This window comes from Chenopodium quinoa, unplaced genomic scaffold (genome assembly GCF_001683475.1).
Source record: "Chenopodium quinoa cultivar QQ74 unplaced genomic scaffold, ASM168347v1, whole genome shotgun sequence".
In the NCBI taxonomy this organism is placed as follows: Eukaryota; Viridiplantae; Streptophyta; class Magnoliopsida; order Caryophyllales; family Amaranthaceae; genus Chenopodium; species Chenopodium quinoa.
The window spans coordinates 141,683-164,571 of NW_018742980.1; the positions used below are offsets into that span (position 1 = coordinate 141,683).

General features: G+C 33.7%; 1 protein-coding gene across 2 annotated transcripts; it reads left to right on the forward strand.

Moving 5' to 3' along the window:
• The first annotated feature begins 1,563 nt into the window (after nt 1-1,563).
• Nucleotides 1,564-19,114, forward strand: LOC110729321 (CAAX prenyl protease 2-like). 2 transcript variants are annotated; one of them, XM_021909052.1, is made up of 9 exons: nt 1,564-1,678; nt 1,773-2,008; nt 7,028-7,087; nt 7,245-7,451; nt 14,211-14,322; nt 14,803-14,874; nt 15,736-15,798; nt 18,410-18,487; nt 18,826-19,114. In XM_021909052.1, exons 2-9 carry the CDS (start codon nt 1,781-1,783, stop codon nt 18,960-18,962), a joined length of 957 nt encoding a protein of 318 aa, XP_021764744.1. In that variant the 5' UTR covers nt 1,564-1,678; nt 1,773-1,780; the 3' UTR covers nt 18,963-19,114. The 2 variants fall into 2 exon arrangements, with proteins under 2 accessions (XP_021764744.1, XP_021764743.1); XM_021909051.1 differs by having other exon boundaries at nt 1,577-2,008.
• Nucleotides 19,115-22,889: the final 3,775 nt, after the last annotated feature.

Below are 22,889 nucleotides of genomic sequence, written 5' to 3' on the forward strand. Positions count from 1 at the left end.
AGAAGTTATTAGCTTTTTTGGAGGTAAACTCTCTAAAAATTTCTCATATGAATCAAAGTGGGTTATATCTCTTAATACAATAGTTATGTGACAAGTAGGTTTTTTTAATTTGATAACTACGCCCTCTAGCTTGCGGTTTTAATTTTTGTAAGATAATACCTTTATTAACGTCACTTTGCTTATAATTAAATTTGCTTTGTTGAATTTTTTTATTGTGGCTAGCATTTGCTGCTGCAGAATAAATCAATTTAAAAATAGGTATAACATGCTCGATAAGGCATGAGTTCTAATATCATAAGTGTTTCGGAGTAGGAATGACCGCGTATCTGATCAATTACTCTTCGTGCTTTGTCAACAGACATGGATATAGAATGACCTCTTGTAGTTATCTCATCACATTGTCCTGGCTCTGGGTGACGTGATCTGTATAGACGAAAGACATCAAATTCTGATTTCTTTTCTTTTTTTTTATTTATTTTTATTTTTTTTATAAAAAGAAACCCATAAAGTTTACCTCCATTAATAAATGATAAGCATCTATTTTTTTTATATTAACTTAATTAACTTTAAGTTAAACTTAACGACGAGACTTATTATCGTTTTTTGTATGTCCCTGGAACTTTAGAGTTAGTGTAAATTCGCCTAATTTATGACCAACCATCCGATCGGTTATGTAAATGGGCAAGTGTTCTCTTCCATTATGGACAACGATTGTATGTCCAACCATTGTGGGTATAATGATAGATGCCCGTGACCAAGTTACTATTATTTCTTTTTTTAGACTTTGTGTTAAGCTTCTCAATTTTATTAATAAATGATTCGCTACAAAGAAATAAACGAAACGAAGCCGAAGTGTATTCCGTCAAAATAAATAGAAATGAAGCCGAAGTGTTTCTTAAGTTACTATAATATGAAGAATGACTTTATAATATACTAAAGTATTTATATTTACATTTAGTGTTTACTAGTAAAATTAAGTTCCATATTTGAAGTTTTTTTTTTATATGTAAATAGAAAGACCCTATATTCCTTGCCTACAAAGAGCATAGACCAAGTTTACCTCCATATTTTATTTTGAGGCGGCCCCAATTATTATATTAATAAACAAAACTTAGTAATCAAAGGGTTAAAATTGTAATATTACAGGCAAAACCAATCAAGTAGCGGTTTTACCCCTAAATCGCTATCTCAAGTAGCGATTTCAAAATCGCTACTTCAAGTAGTGGTTATACCATAAGAAAGTTGCATTTATGTACAACTTTGCCATTTGTGAAATATATTTGTTTATAAATAAGAGAAACTTGGAATTTCTCGTAATCCTATTAGCTTATAGAGATACATACATTAGTGTCTTTGACACAAATTTTTTAAATTAGACCCGACCAACCCAAAACTAACCAAATTTAAATTTCGACTTATATGGGCACATTAATTAAGCTTGATTCAAACTTGAATTGCACCCGACCTGACTAGACTCAATCAAAACCGACGTATTTATCCAAATTGACACCTCTAACTTTGATTCTCGAGAGTTAAGTTGATTTTTTTTTTGAATAAAAAAAAAAAAAAAAATCATTAGCGTATTTTCAGTCAACCAGTGGAGCTTGACTCAATTAAGCGGCGCACTCAAATTTCTACGTCCTCTCCCAATCAAAGATTCCTTCATTCATTCATTAAGGTACTACCAAAAATTCAAAATCATAAACTGCTACTTCCATACTTCCATCAATTAATCAATCAATTACTTGAATCTTCATCTTCTTCTTCTTCAGCTACAACAATGGAGGTCGGAGAAGAACTATCAACAATGGCGACCATATCAAAATCAACGGCAGTTACAGCTTGCGTCGCCATGACTTTGCTTTACGTCGCAATTCTCTACGCTCCGACGCTAATCTTCCGGCTTCCTCCTCCTACTTCCTACCAACAATTCATGATTCGACGCTTCGTCTGTGCCGCCGCTTCTTCACTTCTCTGTGTCTTCATTTCCTTTTTTCTACTACTTCCTGTATGCTCTCTTTCTTTTCTTTTCTTTTTATTTTTTTTTATTTTTTTTTTTTATTTCTTTTTTATTTATGGTAATTTGTGTTGAAATTCTGCTTAAAATGACCTTAGTTTTGCTAAATTGAAACTGATTCTGCGGATAATATTTGATTTTTATTGGATTAAACTGCTTAAAACTTAAATTAATTATGATTTTACTGGAATCACATACTGCGATATATTTATTGCTGTAAGTTTGATTCCGAAATTGTCTTTGATTTTTTGTATTGTGATTTTACTGAACTATTATTTCCAATAAAGTTGATGTTGTTTTTGTGTATATTGTGTTGAGAAACTGGTTACCATTAGGTGATTATGAGTTGATTAAGTATTGGTTGTGGTTTTGGATATGTGTAGATTTTATTGCTGAAACTTTGATTCCGGAACTAACAGGAACGAATAAGCCTTTGATGTGTGGTAATAATGATCAGTTGAGTGTGTTAAAGGTCTAAATGGTAGTAGATTGGTGATAAGAATTCTTCGGTTTTGGAGAATTTGAATATACAGACTTTTGAAGTACTGTGTTTAGTAGAGGCCTCGAGGGAGTATACTATACGAGATTTAGTTTGATTCTTTGGACAGTAATAGATAGGTAAGAAACGCTAGGAATTTTGAAATTTTCTGAAGTTATTTGTTTGGGGTTTGTTGTGTTAAGTTCAGGTTACTCGCACTTTTCATCTCACATTGTAAGTTAGTCGAAAGAACGTAGGAAAGATGACTTTTGAATAAAAACACATTACATTTTACCAATAAGTATTCGTTGCATCCTAAAGCATGCCAAAATTCCAGCAAGTGTCGTGTAAAAATGACACTCTTGTATTGAATAATTATACACCTATTTGAAAGTTTGAAACTGAGTAATCCTTTTGGTTCCTTCTGTTAGGTGGTACCCTTAGAGAAGAGCTTTGTGCCTTTGTGGGGTTAGTGAGAAAATTGTACATATGACCTATTTTTGTTGTTTTGCATGAGCAGAGCACTTCTAGGTAGCTTCTATTGGAAATATTTTTTTCATGATTTTTTTAACCATTTATTAGAATGATCATTATCAGAACACACAATGGACATTAGAGTTTAGCTATCATCAATTGCTACTATAGTGATTTGTGTTGTAGTGTCTCAAAACTGGCTTTTATGTAGTCTTAGAACAAGTTTTGTAGTTTGTCTTGAAGCATTCAGGTTCCATGTTGCTTAAACTCTTTAGTGGGCATGGTGTTGGTGATGCTAAACTTAATCTATTTCTTATCTTGACGGTATCTTTACAAGAGTATGCAGGCAAAGTTCAAAGATGGTGGCAAGCTATTCCAATTGCAAAATATGGATTCTTGAAACACCAGAGATTAATTAGTCATGCCATTTCTGTGACACCATTGCTTTTTGTTAAACAACAAGAATCAACTCTTTTTTTTTTTTTTTTTTGAATTTCATCCCTCGGTTCTCTTATGCTTGGGGCATATATACTGAGAATCATGGCCTGTAGCTGTTTGGGAAAACGATCATATGTAGTATGCGGTAATTAGGTAAGTAATCAGTTAGATGAAGTGACAGATAATCAAAGTTTTCGATTTAGGAGTTGTATTTAGACATCCTGCCTGGAGTTGCTGAACTGTGCAAAAGGCTAAGAAAATTTGTTGTGGTTAAGTACAAAGAATTATTTGATGATGCTGGCTTAACTGTTAGAACTAGAAGGATTAGAGCTGACACTTGTGATATTTTGATATTCCACATTTTCCTCCTATACCTTATGAAATCAAACAAGAAAATCCTTTTTTACAAGGGTTTTCCATGCAAAATCATTTTCTATCAAATATGTTCTTCATCAAACCAACAAGAGCCTTCATTTCTTTAGTTCTACCTGTTCTTTCTTTTGTCTACAACAACAACAACAAAGCCTTAGTCCCAAAATGATTTGGGGTTGGCTAACATGAATCGTCATAAGGAATCATACGATATAAAAAAAAAAAAAGACATAACAAGAGTTTGAAAAAAGGTGAGTAAAGTGAGTAAACGAAAGAGCATTTAAGAAAAAAATTAAGGGAGTTTTAAAGAAACCAAAAATAAAATTCAAAAAAGTTTTAAAAGAGTGGTTAAAACGTTGAAGTAGAAAACATAAAGGTTTGAGAAAACTTTAGTAAAGGAAAATAATATAGTTCCTAAAACATTGGTGGGTTATAAACAAAATTAAATACAAAAATATATTCAGAAAGTATATATAACATGACACGTCGTTGACGTGAATTTTCTCCCTCCACACCGCCTTATCCAACACCACATTTTCCTCAATCCCCAAAGCACTCATGTCACTCTCAATCATAGAATAAAAATGTGGTATCGGTCGCGATCGCGGGAACGGTGGCGGTGTTGCGGTAACAGATACGATGCGTTGATCGCGGACAGGGTTGCGGTCATCGCGGTAGAAATTTTAAAAATATTTTTAGATAATTTATTCAAATATTTAAATAGATATTTTCTTATCCAATAGATTTAGATAGAATTTATTATAGAATAATAATTGTAATAATAAGAGATTGAAAAGTATTGTAGTACAAGTATGTAGTAATTACAGTACTACGGTAGTCTAACAATTTTCTTTCACATCAAAAAATTAAAAGTAAAAAAGAGAGGTTGAGTAGTCAAAAAGTCAAATATAAAATAAAACCAAAGTGGAGTATCATATACCTGTCCCAACCCAGCTCAGCTGTCCCACTTACCACATATTTTTACCTCGTTCTTATCAACCCTCAACCCCTCCACCTTTTTACTTTAATTTCTTCTTCTTTCAATCTCTATTTCTCTATGATGCGGTTGCTATGGCTTGCTATACGCCGGCAACAATGGAGTCTGCCACAAAACTCCGACCAACTCACGCCTGGAAAATGCGGTAAATCACCCTCCTCCAAGTTTTCGGGCGTTTCAGCCGTGTAGCGGTCGTATCGGTTGAAAATGCGGGGTTTTTCAAAACTCCGTCACAAAACGATAAATCTCGTAATGGCAGCCTTTAAATCCGTTACATCTCGGCCTCATCGCGATGTAACAGGCGAGTTTTTATTCTATGCTCTCAATCACCCTCCTCCAAGTTTTCTTAGGTCTTCCCCTACCTCTCGCTATCCCAACACTTGTGGCAATGCTTTACGGCTCAACATTCTGTACCATATAGCAATGCAGGCCTTATTGCCGTTCGGTAGAATTTCCCCTTTAATCTATGGGGTACGCCTGGATCACATAAAAAAAACTTGTCGCACTCTTCCACTTCAACCAACCCGCTTTGATCCTATGAGCTACATCTCCATCCAATTCTCCATCCTTTTAGATAATAGATCCTAGATATCGGAAGACAAAAGACCTTAGATCTTTGAACACTCTTCCCATCCAAGGTGATCACCCTTGCCTCATTGTTTCCCACACCGCTAAACTTACATTCCAAATACCCCGTCTTACTTCTGTTCACCTTCAAGCCACAGGATTCCAAAGTCCGTCTCCAAAATTCCAACTTACTTTCCACGCCTTCTTTCGTCTTGTGAATCAACACAATATCATCAGCAAACATCATGCACCATGGCATATCATCTTAATTAAACTCGTCAATTCGTCCATGACTACAGCAAAAGAAAAGGACTAAGTGCGGAACCTTGATGAACTCCAATTGTAATTGGGAACTCTTTGGTCTTCCCAATAGTGATCCGCACAATTGATGAACTCGAATTCTTCTTTCTTTTGTATTTTTTTTTTCTTGGTTATACTCTATTGTTAGGGTGTTGAGCATAATGGGTATGTAGTAAATCTAGAAATTAACATGAAAAAAAATGCAAGAAAACAAAAATGACACACAATATTCAATGTGGGAAAAAACCCTCCAACATAGTGGTAAAATACCCACAGATAATGAGTAGCCAATAATCAACTGTATGAAATTGTCAGTGTACAAATGCTCCAAAATTAATATGGTAATGAATTCTATATAACTTACAATATTTGTAAATAAACTAACCACTCTAACATGCCACACCAACCTGACCTAATTCTGTTGTGTCAAGGGTCATAGTTGAAGCACTTCAGACCATGTAGAAAGGACCTTAGGGCTTGAACGAAGAATGGATTTTGGCCTATTTAGTTTTTCTTAGCTTGTAGCAAAACATGACAACCTTTTTTCATTTCATTAGTTCTACAAAGTGCGTGCCTGGGGTTGTACTTAATCGAATCATAAGTTTGTTGCATATAGCCAGATTCACCTACTTTCTTCAAAAGATAGAAAGACCAATTTGTGTGATTTTCACTAACTTGTACTAACTTAGACTTTGGTGCTTCATAAGCTCATAGATCTAAATTGTACTCTAGTGTTTTCAAATCCCTACAATGCCCACATTGATAGCTAAAATTTACTTTAAGTATTTTACTCCCTCTGTATTTTATTACTTGCTTCATTTCTCCATGCGCGGAGTTTTAGGAGGAATAGTAGAAAGTAATAAAATATGATGGAAGTGGGATTGGTTAAGGAATAAATAATCTAAAAAAGCAAAAGTGAGTATAAGTGGGGAGGAGAGAGAATATGAAAATTATTAAAATATGATATGAGGGGACCACTAATGGGAGGAAAATAGTAAAATATTATTAAAAGTTTCCCAAAAAGAAAATGGAGCAAGTAATAAAATACGGCTCAAAAGGAAAGTGGAGCAAGTAATAAAATACGGAGGGAGTATAACAGAATGGTGAAACAAAATTAAGGTAATGTGTATGCCTTTATGGCATATACTATACTGGATTTCACACCTAATGCCTGTTTAAAATTTTCTTGTTTTCATGTTCGCCTTACTCTTTTCCTTTCCATGCGACACATTTTATGCTTGTATATATGTATATGTATATGTATATGCCGTTGTCGTATCCACTTTTTATGGCCCCTTTTTTTTTTTCTTTTTTTTTTTTTTTTTATTATTATTGTTATGAGTATTGACAGTCTGGTATTGATCTTTACTCAATTTTATTGCAGGTTAAGAGCTGGAAAATAACATATGTATTAAACCTTTATGGTATTCAAGCTGACAATGTTGTAAGTATCTCTGGGTGGCTGGTATCTACCCTTATCTCTATTTGGAGAACTGGATTCTGGCATATGCAGTTATCATATTCAAATTTGATGCTCTGCAGATAAGGAAATGATGACTGATAATTTTTCCTGCTGAATTGCAATTTTGTGTATGAAACAGTGGCATGCAGTGATCTTTCCACTTTCATTGACTTCTCTTGTGTATGCGGGATCCCTGGTCCTTAAGTGTCTGTTATTGTTGGATTCATGGATCGAAGATGGGAGTGAAGGCATTACACTCAACTGTTTACATAATTTGCTTCACAAGATTTATTGTGGGTTCATATCAGTTGCTTCCAACATTGGAGCTTGGCGTAATCTTGTTGTGGTCAGTTTCTTCACGCTATTTTCTGTATGTTGAACTTTCACGTCTAGATCATCGCTGTCATGTCCCATTGTGATTTAACATAATTTGTCTTCTTAAGACTCACTCTCTCTATATAAACATTGCTAGTTGGTGGATGGCCTATAAATAAGTTTTCTCAATTTCTGTATGTTGGATTATAAACTGCAAATTGTATTTTCTTAAGTATGAAAAAACTGCAATTTTTTTAGGTACTGTTCCTAGACCCTGAACAGCTAGCTGTGGTCAATTTCTTTAAGACTTCTTGTGCTCTATGTAGGTTTTAATGGCAACGAAACACCTTGGGGGTTGCGGGCTTTAACCTATAAAGTAGTATTTTTCACAGTATCCCCCTTATAAACTCGTAATTGGTAATATATGTTACAGAAAAACGCCTTAATTGTTGATAATTTCAATATTACTTTTTTTTTTTTTTTTTTTTTTTTGGCATCCCAGAAATCTGCTCACAATTTGAAAATGGAAAAAAAGGGCGCATTAACATTGGCCTTTTCCCGCTCCATTAACCATCTTTATTTACTAATGCATGATAATATCATAGCTTATTTGGTTTTGTCATGCAATTGCAAGATACAAGATATCTTGAAATCGTATTTCCTAGTAATGCAACAAATATGAAAAGAAATTACATTACATAACATTAATAAATGAAGGAAGTGACAAGAAGTAGTTTTTGTTTAATAATGCAGCAAAATTGTCAATTTATCACTATGATAAAAGTCCAACATGTTAAACTACCTAATTTCTAAGATTGGAATAATTTTCCTTCTTAAATCATGTTGACTAGATAAACAATACAAGAGGGGGGTGAATTGTATTGTAAGGAACTTAGGGAAACTTTTTGCGGAATTAAAAATAAAACTCAAGAAACTCAAAGTAACAAGAGAGATTTTAGTTTGGAAAACTTCTTAGCCTAATCAAGAAGAAAAAACATGACCCAGTCGGGATTTTAAACTCAACTCTTAATAATTATAATAGGGCAAACTACCTAAGACTCAAGCTTAAGTTCCTCAACGAACTTCAGCACCCAACGACTGATCCCTTAATCAGTTGTACTCTCAAATCTCTCTTTCTCACAGCTTCACTCAAAGCCTTCCTTTTTAGAGTATACTCGAACCCTTACCCCAAATTACAACTCAAGATTACTCTACTATTTAGCACAAGGACACTTTTAGACTCAAAAGGAATAACTCTCTTAGAAAATACGAATGCTTAGAATGTTCAATTGTGTTTTTGCAACTAGTAAAACGTCCTATTTATAGTACTCAAGCAACATCCACTTACATCGTTTATTCAGTTCCACGAACAGCATTTCCCTCGACTTTAGGAGCACGTAGTAGTGGAACTTGGGCTGCAAGTGTACGCCACTTTCCTTAATTTTCTCAAAAACGTTTTGCAACTCCCACACTTTTTTTTAACTAATTTTTACGAAGTAAAACACATTTTTCAAAAGATATTTTCCTTAACTTTGATTTTCCATAAAAGATAAATATTTTATTTCTCAATAAAATCTCTTCCAAAGATATTGAAACCAAATATTATCTCACATAAATATCCATTTAATAAGGAAAATAAAATTAATAACACAAAGACCAATTCCACATGACTCCTACTTATGTCATTATACTAAACACGCACACAAGAAGCTTAGAAACTAAAACCAAACTATCTCAAGCTTCATATAACTTCTAGGAAGAAGGAACTTTGATTCTAATTTCCTTCAATGAATTCTTCACTCTTCATAAGTTGCCTCTGACTTGTAATATGCTCCCTCCTCCGGGTTATCATCATGCATTGTAATTTCCTCATGAAACCTGCAATCACAAAAATTCACAAGCTAGTTAGATTAAGTTATGAGTTTGCTTAATCATCAAAACTAAGAGGTATATTGACATAAGTAGGAGTCAAAGTGGAATTGGTCATTGTGTTTATTAGTTTTATTTTCCTTGTGGATATTTATTTGAGATAATATTTGGTTAAAATATCTTTTATGAAATATCTTTGGAAAAGATTTTATTCAGAAATAAAATATATATGTTTTATGGAACATCTGAGTTAAGGAGAATATCTTTTAAAAACGTGTGTTTTATTTGGTAAAAGTCAGTTGAGAAAGTGTGGGTTGCAAAATGTTTTTAAGAAAATTAAGGAAAGTGGCCTACACTTGCAGCTCAAGTTCCACTACTGCGTACTTTTCCTAAAGTTGAGGAAATGCTATTAGTGGAACTGAATAAACGGTGTAGTGGATGTTGCTTGAGTACTATAAATGGGACGTTTTACTTGTAGCAAAAACACCTGAGCATTCTAAGCATTCGTATTTTCTAAGAGAATTATTCTACTTGAGTCTAAAGTGTCCTTGTGCTAAATATTAAGCAATTTTGAGTTGTAATCTGGGGTCCGTGAGTGAACTCTAAAGAGACAGGCTTTGAGCAGAGGGAGATTTGAGGGTACAATTGTTTGAGGGATCAATTGTTGGAGGTTTTAATAGTTGTTTACCCTTTTATAATTATTAAGAGTTGGGTTTAAAATCTCAAGTGGGTCGTGGTTTTTCTTCTTGATTAGGGCCAAGAAGTTTCCAGGCTAAAAATCTCGTTACTTTGAGTTTTATTTTTAATTCTGCCAAAAGTTTCCCTAAGTTCTTTACAATACATTCCATTCCCCTCTTGTATTGTTTGTCTGATTTAACAAATCACTTTTTAGAATTCTTAAGCTCAATATCTTCGTCTAGAAAGGTTTCTTTTGGAATACTGTAGTGACGGTCTAGGCCTTAAGTGGAGAGACAAAGCTATACTTCCTCCGTTTTTTAAAATGTGCAATGTGTCCCCTTGTCATGCATTTTTAAGAGCTGTTTAGAAGAGGTAAACAAACAAATTAGGTAATATAATTTGAACATTGGTAAAAGAGATATGTTGTGTTATTGGTGTTTATGTTATTTTAGCTAATTTGTCCATTTGTATTGTATAATCTCTTTCTCATAATGTGTGCTGCGGCATATGTTGCACTTATCTTAGACTGTGATGATTGTTTAAGTGTATCTAGAAATAGATGAGCTAAAGCAACTCTAAAGCACTTGGGAAATTGAGAATGTACAGAATCTTTTGGCTTTTGTGAAGCTCACTTAGTAAATGTTTTTCTGTGACTATGATTTACTAGTAACTGATCTTCATCACCATATCAGATTTCACTTTCTTTTAGTGACTCAGTAAGGGGATGCTATAGATTTGACAATGTGCTCAATTGCACTTAATTTCTCAACTTTGCCATTCACAAGGCTTTCGATTAACCAATATTTCTCCTACTGTTTAACAATCTTCCAGTCATGGTAACAAAGCTGACTATCTGTTGATATATGCCTCCATATCTTTGCTCATATCCTTGCCATGATGTTATGTTAATCTACAAGAAACAAATTCTACAAAGTGAGACGAAAAAACATTATCTATGAATAACACTTCATATCCTATCTTAGAATCATTGATTATATCAAAAGCTGAAAATGAAATTTGAACAAAATGTATTATATCCCCAACAAAATCGAAACTACAGACCCAATATCTTTGAGTTTCCCTAGTAATCCTTGAAAGCCCCAGCTGATTTATCCCATTATGAAGCGATATAAATTGATATATCCCATTAAAAAATTTCTTAGATGATGAGGCTTGTGAAAAGAGACACGAGTTGTGTTTCAAGTCTTTCAACTACACACCACCACATAATTTCAAAGTGTTGTGTGCTACAGAAGCTTCTCTTTTTCCTTTCCAAACCACACAAGCCAAGCCAATACATATAATGGACAAATGCAAGTTCTCCTTCCGAAGGTATCTTGTCACCTCACACCTCAACATGAAGAAAAACATGTGAATAGGCTTGTTATAAATTCAGCAAAGCATATAGATTAAAAGGTGAAATAGCCAACCCTAGTTTTGCTTTAGGAGCATGTCATTAGTATTAACTCTATCCAAAGCCAATGTCTACACAAAGACCCTCACCTTAAGAGGAAACTTTGCCTTTCAAATGGAGATTGCCCCTGGAAAAATGCTTGATACCTTAGGGGGGTTGTGTCAAGCAACAACTAAAAGACTTACAAGAAAGGAACCAAAAGTATCCTCTGTGAGAACCCTAGTATCCTCCAGTATAGCTTATTGTAGAGCTAGACCTCAATCATAGAAGAAAGCTCCTCTAATTCTCTCATAAACTAGTCATAATTAGGTTACCTAGATATGGTTCATAACATGATTAATTTTGGTTCAGGGAGGCTATAGTGGCATGATACATTGATAGTATTACTAGAACCAAGATGTGTATTCATGCTAAGAAGTCAGAAAGAAAGAAGTAAATGAATGTTTTGTACTTTCATAGTGGCATGCTGTAGAGATATGAGAATAATTTCCATCAATCAAAGCACTTGTTGCTTGCTAAAAATGTTAGGGACACTATAGTCACATACTCACATGATCCATGTTCAGATTCTAGGGTTGGGCTTTGGTAAAGTGGTGGGTGAGATGTCAGTGGAGGTGCTTATGTGTCCTATATTGCTTGATTGGCACATCAGATTGGGTTCAACATGAGTTTTAAGGAGGTGCCAAAAAGAAGAGGCAGATGTTGCAGCCAGTACTCTCACTGTGGGGCAGTGGCTGCAGTCTTGTAGAAGACAGCCAAGTGGTTGGGATTAGCAATTGTTGTGGGGCTAACTCATCGAGTGACAAGATGCAAAAGTTGGTGCATGAGGTGGCTTTTTTGGATGGATATTACATGACATCAGTGAGAAACTTAGACTTTCTAAGTCTTGTAAGAATATCCCAGTCAACCATGATTTTGAATTAGATAAGTTGTTATAACACAGTCATTGAAATGTCCCTACTATTCAATAGTTACATTCTACCCAAGCTACCTTTGTGCCAATCAAAATATTATATGGAAGGCTCTTGTTGTTCAAAGTGATAGCCCTAAGATGATGTTGACCCTGAAATGAGGTAGGTGCTATGAATGATAAGGGGTGAAGAGTGGGAGGTCAGTTAAAATATATTCAAATTTTCTTCTGAGAAGATATGTCGACAGCTCTTGTTTGGTGGTGGATACAACAACACGACAATGCCAATGCCTTTATCACAATATGATGAGGTTGGCTGGTGTTCTGTTAAAACAATGGTGGGGAACTTCATAATTCAGACTCTTACTGGCTTGCTGTAGGGGTAATGACCATTCTTTCTTTTTTCTTTTTATTTTTTTTTCTTTTTTTATTTTTAATGATATATGGTCTACCTTTGGATAAATATAGGCTTTCCCATGTCTCGGGAATACAATGAATGAGCTTGGAAGGTACCTGGTTAAATACTTAAATGTATGGTCTACCTTTGTATGCTGAATATGAGTATGGTTATTGATCAATATCAGGTGCAAAGAATGGATGATTTGTTTTTACTGAGAATATTATAGCCTCAAGGAGTTGACTACACAACATCTTAGCATTCCCCTCTCCCCCCCCCCCCCCCCAAACAATGGATAGGTTTGGTGTTGTGACTTCCGTGGAAATTAGGAGGCAGAAGATTGAATTCTGAACCTTCCTAGAATTTGGAGTTACAGGTCTGATCACCTGTGGATATAATTGAAAAATCAAGTTGTAGATTTTCTGTAGTAAATAAATGGAATAGAGAATCAGAAAATTAAAAATTGAAATAAAGTGTAAATTATGATGGTGGTCTGTGGTCTGAGGAAGGTTTTTCCTTATCATATAGATACAATAATTATGGAACCTATGCAATTGGAAACTGATGGCTCTAGCTGTGACATTGACTAGACTACACTGCAATTAGGGATGGAAATGTTTCTTACTAGTTATACACAGCTACAAGAGTTAAAGAGAATACATTTCATCATCTTCATTTAGTTATGGACGACAACAATGGCAGTGATTTATTTGATTATTTCAATGAACAAAATATGAAAATGAGAAATCAAAAAAGGAGTTGAGGCTTTTTTTTTTTCCCCACATGGCTTTGTACATCTTTTCACATATTTCGTGTTGTTTTGTCCCCAGCCTTTGTTTAGAAGATGGGCTCATTGCTACCTCAAATCAATGTAGAGGGGGTCCCCATATCAGTATTGTTGATTGCACTCTTGCTCGACTTCCTCTTACATATCCTTTATAGGCTGTAGCTCAGCTATACACAATCAGAGTCTTCTTGTTCTAAGCACCTCCAGAGAACTTTCCTTGTATTTGGTCATATGCCATTTGGCCAATTTCCAGTTAATAAAGACAATACTTCTGTGGACCTTTATTCTGTCCACAGACTTCTTGACATACCAGATGAAATCCATAACTTGTCTATTTTTTTTTTATTTTTTATTTTTTTTTTTATTTTTTTTTTTTTTTTATATCTGTACGCCAGCAGAGATTCTGTCTAGTATAAAGTCTAAAATCCAGATTGATGCTTTCCAGTTCATGTCTTTTACTTGGCATCTTTACTGAAGTATCTAATTGTCATATATGAGTTTGCTGTAGCTTTTCTTGAATTCTATTGCTATGTAATTATGCATTCATGTATGGCATTGGTGAGGTATTGTATGTTCCATGAAAACATTGCACTTAGCAATGACTGTATCATGTCTTTCTTAAGTTGCTGCTGTACTTGCACCATCCAATGGAAGTACTTGTCATATGTACCTCATATCTAGATAATGTGACTGATTATGAGTCTCACATACACAGTCTGTGATGTTACTTAATAGGCGCCAATTACCGAAGAATTGGTGTTCAGGGCTTGTATGATACCTTTGCTTCTATGTGGAGGATTTAAGGTGCAAGCTGTGCTTCTTCTGTGCCCTATGTTCTTCAGCTTGGGTAAGTAGAGTCAGTTCACAACTTCACATAATTGTAATATTAACTTATCAGGTTTATGTTGTATTTTAAAAGAGGAAAAAATTTAAAGGGTAGTTTAGTATATTAGGTGGACACCACAACCTCACCCCTTGGCTTATACGTAGTATATAATATACTTGTATATAATTGAGATCTTCTAGCAATGACACTTGAAAATTACAAAGTATATTTAAGAAGCCATAGCAGAATATTGCATCCTCTTTCTTTATCTCTCTTTCTCTTATTTTGCATTTTGCTGGTCCATACTCTGATAGTGGTAATTTTTTTCTGAAATACTCAGCGTATTCTGTCAATTTGTTTCTTCTAGCAATGCTGCAACTGTTTCCTTTCTCTTTTTGGTGGCTATTACATTTAATCTATTGAATAATCAGATATCTTCTCTAATTCTCTGGGTCTAATCTATCATCGTTTTCTTTTTCTTTTTTTGTTTTTTTGTCTCAGCACACTTGAACCATCTCTTGGAATTCTATTTCCGGAAGAATCATAGCCTTTTGAAAACCTCCTTAGCTGTCGGTACGTACATCTTTTAACACCATTGATATACGTCCTTTAAAAAGCGGACAAAAGGATGAAGGCTGACAGCATCCATAATAAAGCTGACGCTGCTATACTTTTGAGTCTATTGTGGATGTTACCTAAAGAAGCCTTCTACTAAAAGGGCCGACTTTATTTTGAATTTGATGTGCTTTTATCACAAAAATTCTACTGTCCCTGTATGCAATACATTGTTACGAGAACGCTCCTCTTTATGTCTTACCTTTCAACATATTTTTTTCCATGGACTTTTTTTTTTTTTTTTTGCTTGCTGTCTTTTCAGTGTTCTTATCACTTGTTTATAAGGAAGCAGAGATAGAGCTGTTTTTGGTGTTTCTGACATTTTGTTGTGAATCTATTGTCAGTTGTGCAAAATGTCTTTTACTTTGTGATTTTTTCCAGTGTTCTCCTTAATAATAAGCTATGTGGTTGGAACAGTAATATTTTTTTCCCATTAATGTCTTATGGGAGACCCCTTGTCCTATACTTATATACTTTTTTTTCGTTGGATTTAATGAAGATCTTTAACAGATTCTGTGGACTTGTGTATTAAGTTACTTCATGAGTCTATTTGTTACACTATCATTAGTAATTACGAATAATAAACTCAAGAAAGAGGGAGGCTCCAGTAGTATTAATCAGGAATTGTACTTAGGTGAAGTAGTCAATGACATGATCCTCTGAACTTCGGGGGTATTAGCTTCTGCAATAACAAGATTTTTTTACTCTGACTTGGAATCATGCAATAGTTTTGTCTCAATGTTTGTCTTTGATGCATTGGGAACTTGCTACATCTGTGAACCTGAATATAACTTATGTCTGATTGTGACTGGATTTCAGGTACCCAGCTTGCATATACAATGATTTTTGGCTCTTATGCTTCATTCCTGTTCATTAGATCAGGTATGCTATGGCTACTTTGTGTTTTCATGATGAAATTTAGTATGCCTCTTAGTTTTAGTTTCAGTTTCGTTACTTGAAATTTCATTTACAGAACACTCTTAAATATTTGGTTAGTGCTTAATATCAATAAATAAAATAGAAAATTTCCCTATCTATTGCTCTTTCTCTACTATTCTATTTTACTATCATATGATCACCTTAAACAAAGTTTGGGGGAAACAACTAACCATTCTATTGTAAATACGATAATGTCTTCTAAAATAGTCTAGCCAATGGTTATTAAATCAATCAAAAGAAAAGGGCGAATATAGAGACCTTGGCAATAGATTGGAGAGGAGAGACACACAAAGTAAGAACACCTTACCTGTTAGGGTTGGTGAGTGCACAGTGGAAGCAAATTAAAGATTTAGAGATTGATAAGTTCGATGGCAAGATCAGTTCAACATTTGGAGGATTCTTATGAAGGCCTTTCTTGATTGGAGCGGATTGGGGACGTTTGATGGCGTACATAAAAGTTATACACGGTGGATCCATCATTCAACCTCGGTTGGCGTTGCATCCTCGTCAAACGAGTTCGAGTATGTCACAATTCTCTTCACCCCGGATGTTGATTGGGTTTTCAAGTGACATATTACATACCCTTTTGGTTCATACGACGAGTACATGCATATGGAATTTGTTCCAAGGTGGAGAGTGTTGGGTTAGAGTGGCCCAAATTCCATAAGCCCAATTAATTATGTCTCAAGGTATCCAAAAATTTCTAGAAAATTCTCGTACATTGAGAAATTGATGGAGTGTTGTGGAAAAATCTAGAATTGATGAATGGTCATGAGGATTCTAGATTTATGTGGTAATTTAAAGAGCATGTGTGTAGAATTTTCCACACACTTCTTCCACCTCCATACATCACCTATTAATATAAGGTGTTGGGCATCATTTGGGAACATGCATCCACCTACATATCCTCCAATACTCCGACACCATACACTCTATGAGTGTCCCTGCATACATATCATGATAGGATTTTTAACATATACACAATCTCCCTAATCCACTTTCCTTATTTTTTACTACCCTTTGTGAGTTTTCGTTCGTGGAATTTTGATAATTTTTCCCACGTTAAATATTGTGTGTCCATTTCCTTATTACTTATCTTGCTTTCATCTATCTCCTAATAATTTTATCAATCTCTACATCTTGAATTTGCTTCCGCTATGCACTCACCAACCCTAACAACATGGGAAAAATTAAAGATGTCTTTAAAATTTTTTAACCAGAATTTTCTAGAAATTTTTGGATACCTTGAGACATAATTAATTGGGCTTATGGAATTTGGGCCACACTAACCCAACAATCTTCACCTTGGAACAAATTTCATATGCATGTACTCGTCGTATGAACCAAAAGGGTATGTAATATGTCACTTGAAAACCCAATCAACATCCGCGGTGAAGGGAATTGTGACATACTTGAACTCGTTTGACGTGGACGCAACGCCAACCGAGGTTGGATGATGCATCCACCTACATATCCTCCAATACTCCGATAACATACACTCTATGAGTGTCCCTCCAAACTTATCATGATCGGAGTTTCTACATACACACAATCTCCCTAAACCACTTTTCTTATTTTGTACTACTCCTGTGTGAGTTCCACAGTGAAAGTTCTCATGTAATACTCACCCTTTCAAGGGTTCTTGTACTCTCCTTTTGTTCATATAGTGGATAATTTTGGGTGTTCGCCGTTCGTGGGTTTTTTTTTTTTTTTTTTTTTTTTTTTTATAATTTTTCCCAGGTTAAATATTGTGTGTTCATTTCTTTACTACTTATCTTGCCTTCATCTATCTCCTAATAATTTTATCAATCTCTACATCTTTAATTTGATTCCGCTGTGCTCTCACCAACCCTAACATTACCTTTGGAAGCTATAAGATGATGGAGTTGATTGTGTGAAAGAGATAAATTCAAGTCAAATTTATATGTAAGACGCATGGAAGATGAGATGTTGATGGTTTATTGTATATGATTTTCTTGAACTAATATATAAGTTTATATTTTGCAAAATCTAGATAGACTATTATATGATGGATATTAATGTAATTTGTGATTATTCATCTACTGCCCAAAAAAAAAATACTTAAGCCAGCTCATAGCTTCTTCCAATATGGAACACAACTCTTTTCTTTGTAATAGTCAGTGTCACAATTTGAAGGAAACGGAGGGAACATATACGTAGTACAAGTTTTTTTCTTAATCAGTAGATATATTGAAATAATATGTTGTAATGGCTTTGGTTAAGTTCATGTTACTAAGATCTTAGACCTGCATCATGCATGGTTACTGTAAAGTCTGTAATATTAGTTTGGCAAACATGTACGACGAAGATATACTGATTTTGTGTAATCTAGCTATAATGTTGTAGTAGTATACAAAAATTTTCTTGATCAGATAGGTATCCTGTGATGTTCATTATGGTTTTGCATATTTACATTTGTGTTTCCTGACAGCTGGAGTAATTAAATACTCATCTAGTTACCTTTCATTAAAATATGTTGTTTTCTTAAGGTTATTTAACTTGCTTTTGTTGCATGATTGATTCTCTTTGACAGGGCATCTAAGTGCTCCATTAGTTGCACATATTGTCTGTAATTACATGGGACTGCCTGCAGTATATGCTAGAAGGAAAGGTATACATTCTAAGTTATCATCACTCAAGTAATTGATTTTTGCAACTTTGATATTTTTCTTCTTGACATCAGGGATAGATACCACAATCTCTTAAAGTATATTGTCAATAACTTGCTGGTTTTAATTGTTTAGCAGTGTCGCCCATTCGAGTCCATATTACAACTATAATTTGACTCCTTAGCCTCTTTTGTTTCTACGAAAGGGGAGAGTGAAGTAGGTGTCTTGATATTTCTTGCCCTCAGTGTCACATTTGCCATCAACATATTCGAAAAATTTGTTAAAGCTTCTGTCTCAAATCAAACCTAACTGGGATATATTTCTTTTTTCTTTTTTTCAGGGGTAGTAGTAAGTTTGGCTTTCATTTCCGGGACTATGGCTTTTGTTCGTCTCCTTTTCCCCTTGACTAGTCCAGCTCTGTACAATAATAGGACAGATAATTGCCGTTGTTGGCATGGATATTGTAGTTGGAGCTAGAACTTCCTATGGAATCTGGTAATTGTGTTGTAACTTAAATCTTGGAAGCAAGATTATTCTAGTTTTCATGCTCTCAGATCATTATCTTGCTCACTCTTCTGAATGCCCACTACAATACTGGAAATTGGCCTCCCTCAAGTGCTTTCATTTTACTCCCTTCTTTTGAATTTCGTCGTCACAGTATTGGTTAAATTACACTAACAATGAGACTATTTATGGATAATATATTCCCCTTAAGTTGTAGGAGGCATGCAGATGTCCCCGAGTAATGGGTTGCCGAGTTGTAAGTAGCAAGGAAACTGCTGGTCGGAGAAAGTAGAGTTCTGGATTCTAAAGGGGCTTGATGTGGTCATTAGCGAAAACTAATTCATCTGTTTAGGCAGAAGATGGGGGAGATTATAAGTTTGAACAACCTTTTTCGTTATATGTTTGCCTATTATTTAAAGAATTTTATTCCAAAACTCTTTAAATGCCTAGCCACTTAGCTTAACAACTCTTGGATGGTCTAGAGAGGGCAACTGGGCAATTAGACACCTCTATTACAATCTTCCTTCAAAGCTGTGCCTTTAGATGTAATTTTTCGATCACTAATTTGTTTGAAGACTTAGGTGAAGCTTTTGATGCATTCTTTGAAGTTTGAAGGTTAGTTCAGAGAAGTTCTAATAATATGATTTCGAACAAATATGTTAGTACATTATACAAAATCATCTTACTTAGAAATTTTAAACCAGATCATACCACCTGTTTTTATTTGTGTGTTTGCCTATTTGTGCTTGTTTTTAGAAAGAACGATGTCTTTGCTATTTTCTAATGATTCAACCCACCCATAGTTTTATAAATTGTTAGGGAAATTCCCAACTGTGCATCTGCGTTTCTGGTGTTTTCTAATTCTCCTAGTACATTAACTTCAATCTTAGGAAATCAGAACATTGTGATAGCTATATAAGCTGTGAAGTTTTATATAAATAGTACTTAAAAAGTGTAACCTTTCTTACTTATATATATATATATATATATATATATATATATATATATATATATATATATATATATATATATATATATATATATATATATATATATATATATATATATATATATATAATCCATGTAGAAAATTATTATCAGAATAAGTGGTTGATTCTTAGGAAGGTTAATAATTTAACGCGGGAGCCCAATTTCTAACGTTGATAAACATGTTTTGTTAGTTACAGGTAAATAAGTGGCCTAGATTTTTTTAGTGCTAATTTTTAAAATATATTTGCATTTTTGGCTAGTTGTGTTTGACATGGACGTAACATCCGTTTATTCAATTCCTTACTCTTCTTCATCTTCTTCATCCTCTTTCTTCCTCTAATCCTTACCCACCTTCATCTTCTTCTCCAAGCTGCTTTGACTTCAATACCAACACCACCACCAACACCACTAATTCCGAGTAACAAATTGAGGAACCGATTACAATCGGTTCCAACTCTAATTCTCAAATCTTGGAACTGGAACTAATTGAGTACCCAGTTACCCGTATATTAAAATATGTGTTTTTAAAAACAAATACATGTTAAATGTATCTTATTTATAAAATGAAAAAAGTATAATTAATGCCTACAAAAATAAAATAGCATAATAGCTTATAAATGACATAGACCAAAATAACATTATAATTTGTATTATTTTTCAACAACTATATATATGATCGGGTACCTAGAAACCGAAACCGATATCCGGTGGTTTCAATTCTAATTTCAAAATTTCAAGACCGATTTAGGCTGGTTTTAATTTTGGTTTTGAATTTTAGGATTCGATCCTAGCCAATTTCGGGTCCATTTCCTAAAATTTTGACTGGGTACCCGGTTTACTCACCCCTAACAATCACACTTTTATGTTGATCTTTTCCCTTGTCCTCTCAATACATTGTCATCATTGTTCGATTCTAGTGTGTTAAAATTAGAGGTGTAAAAAACCGAGTTGACTAATCCAAAATCGAGTCGACTGACCCAAAATCAACTCAAATAAAACTCAATTGATATTTCGATTTGTATAGACACAATAATTTAGTATGACTCAAATGTGAAATAGACCCGATATGATCTCACTGAACTCGACCCAGATACCCAAATTGACACCTCTAGTTAAAATCACCTACATTACACTGAGATAATACTTAATAAGTAACTTATCTCACAAGTGTTTATAAGTCAATATCCGAGAACAATCAATCCTACACACTTAAACAATGGTATTGCTAACTTACACATATGTAATATCGAATATTATCTACACTTATTCACATTTGGTAAACCATATGAGGAGTTTCAGAGTTTGGTTGTGGACAAAAGAAGGCAAGGCAAGCACACATAAGCATAAGTGTGGGTAGTAGATTGTAGAAGGACATGCAAATGATTATAATAGGTAGCTAAGCCTAAAATTATAATGGCTATCCCCTTACTTGTAGCTGGCAGATATAAGATGGATTTGTTGACCCAGGTAAGAGGTAAAGGTAAGGAAGTATTTCGTTTTCTTTGGGTTTCAGAATTTCTCATTATTAGTCCCTCTGAAAATCCTATGAGGACAAACAGTAGTTTCAGATTTCCTTTAATTTATTTTAACCTATTAAATATAAAGCTGAAATGACATAATTGTATTACTTATTTATTTTATTTATTAATTTTTGGGTATTTTATTTTATTTTAATGATTTAGTCAACCTGGCAATTGGCATATTGACATGAGGCCTATGTCATGGTTTTATTTTTTAAGTTTGATTTTGTGGGACCCACCTAACAAAAATCAAAGTTAATTAAACTTTATTGACTTCATTCACTCTTTGCAGTTTGCAATTGCAACTTCTGACGTTACCTCTGATTAGATTTTCACATCACTCTCTAGTCGGACAGGATCTAAATGAAAAGCCTCCCTTTTCCATTTCTTCAACTCTTTTTTATTTTAATTTTTTTATCATAAAAATAAAAATAAATAAAAAAAAATAATAATAAAAAAATAAAATAAAAACATATATATATAAATATATTGTGTCAAAATTTAATCATTCAGTATATCAATCATCGGAATTCAGCAAGAAAGAGTGATCATTTATTGATTTAATGCATGTCAAATTACAAATGTCCTACACTAACTATGAGGGAAAAGCAAGGTTAGGAATTTTCTTGCACTAATTCATTTGATTCAAAAGCTAGATTAACAGCTATTGTAATGTGTAGTACTTATTTTGAATGATTGAATATGATTTATTACGACGAGAAGGGTATAGATAGTATAATGGAAATTAAACTATTTTTTTCATTAAACCATTACGTCCAAATATATCTAATTTTCACATTATTTATTTGGTTTCTTTACTTATATTTTGAGAAATTGAGGGATTTCAAGCTTAACTGGTTTTAAGACAATTCTATTTTTGACCTAATTCCTAGCTGCTTGAATATAATTTCTAGACTTTATGAGATGAACATAGTCAATTACTTAGGTAAAGTAATCACCTTTTAAAGCTATAAAAGAAAAAATAATACGAAGTATGCATTTTTAGTATACCAAACTTACTAATTAGAAAACTATTTTGAGAAGAATTGAATCATGGCTATTCAGTTACTCATAAAGTTTTAAGTTCCTTATGCTCTTGATTTTCCATATACTAGAGTATACCCCCTCCGTGTTTAAATAAATAAAACATTTGACTTTTTGCACTTTTTATCTAATTTACTTTGACTAATATTTGTGATTTATAGATAAGAATAAATATAGTCATATGGGTTTTGTTAGAATTGTCTCAATGAATAGTTTATTAATATTCAATTGTTAGAATTTTTTACTTTTTGATAATTAAAGATATCTTCAGTCAATAGTTTTACATTAGCATATGTGCACAAAAGAAACGTTTCATTTAGTTAAACACGGTGGGAGTACATAGAAT

Coding starts and splice junctions, on each gene's coding strand:
- LOC110729321 (XM_021909052.1), top strand. CDS start 1,781: ATGGAGGTCGGAGAAGAACTATCAACAATGGCGACCATATCAAAATCA. Junction 7,452..14,210: donor CTTGGCGTAATCTTGTTGTG/GTCAGTTTCTTC, acceptor GTTACTTAATAG/GCGCCAATTACCGAAGAATT. Junction 14,875..15,735: donor GAAAACCTCCTTAGCTGTCG/GTACGTACATCT, acceptor ACTGGATTTCAG/GTACCCAGCTTGCATATACA.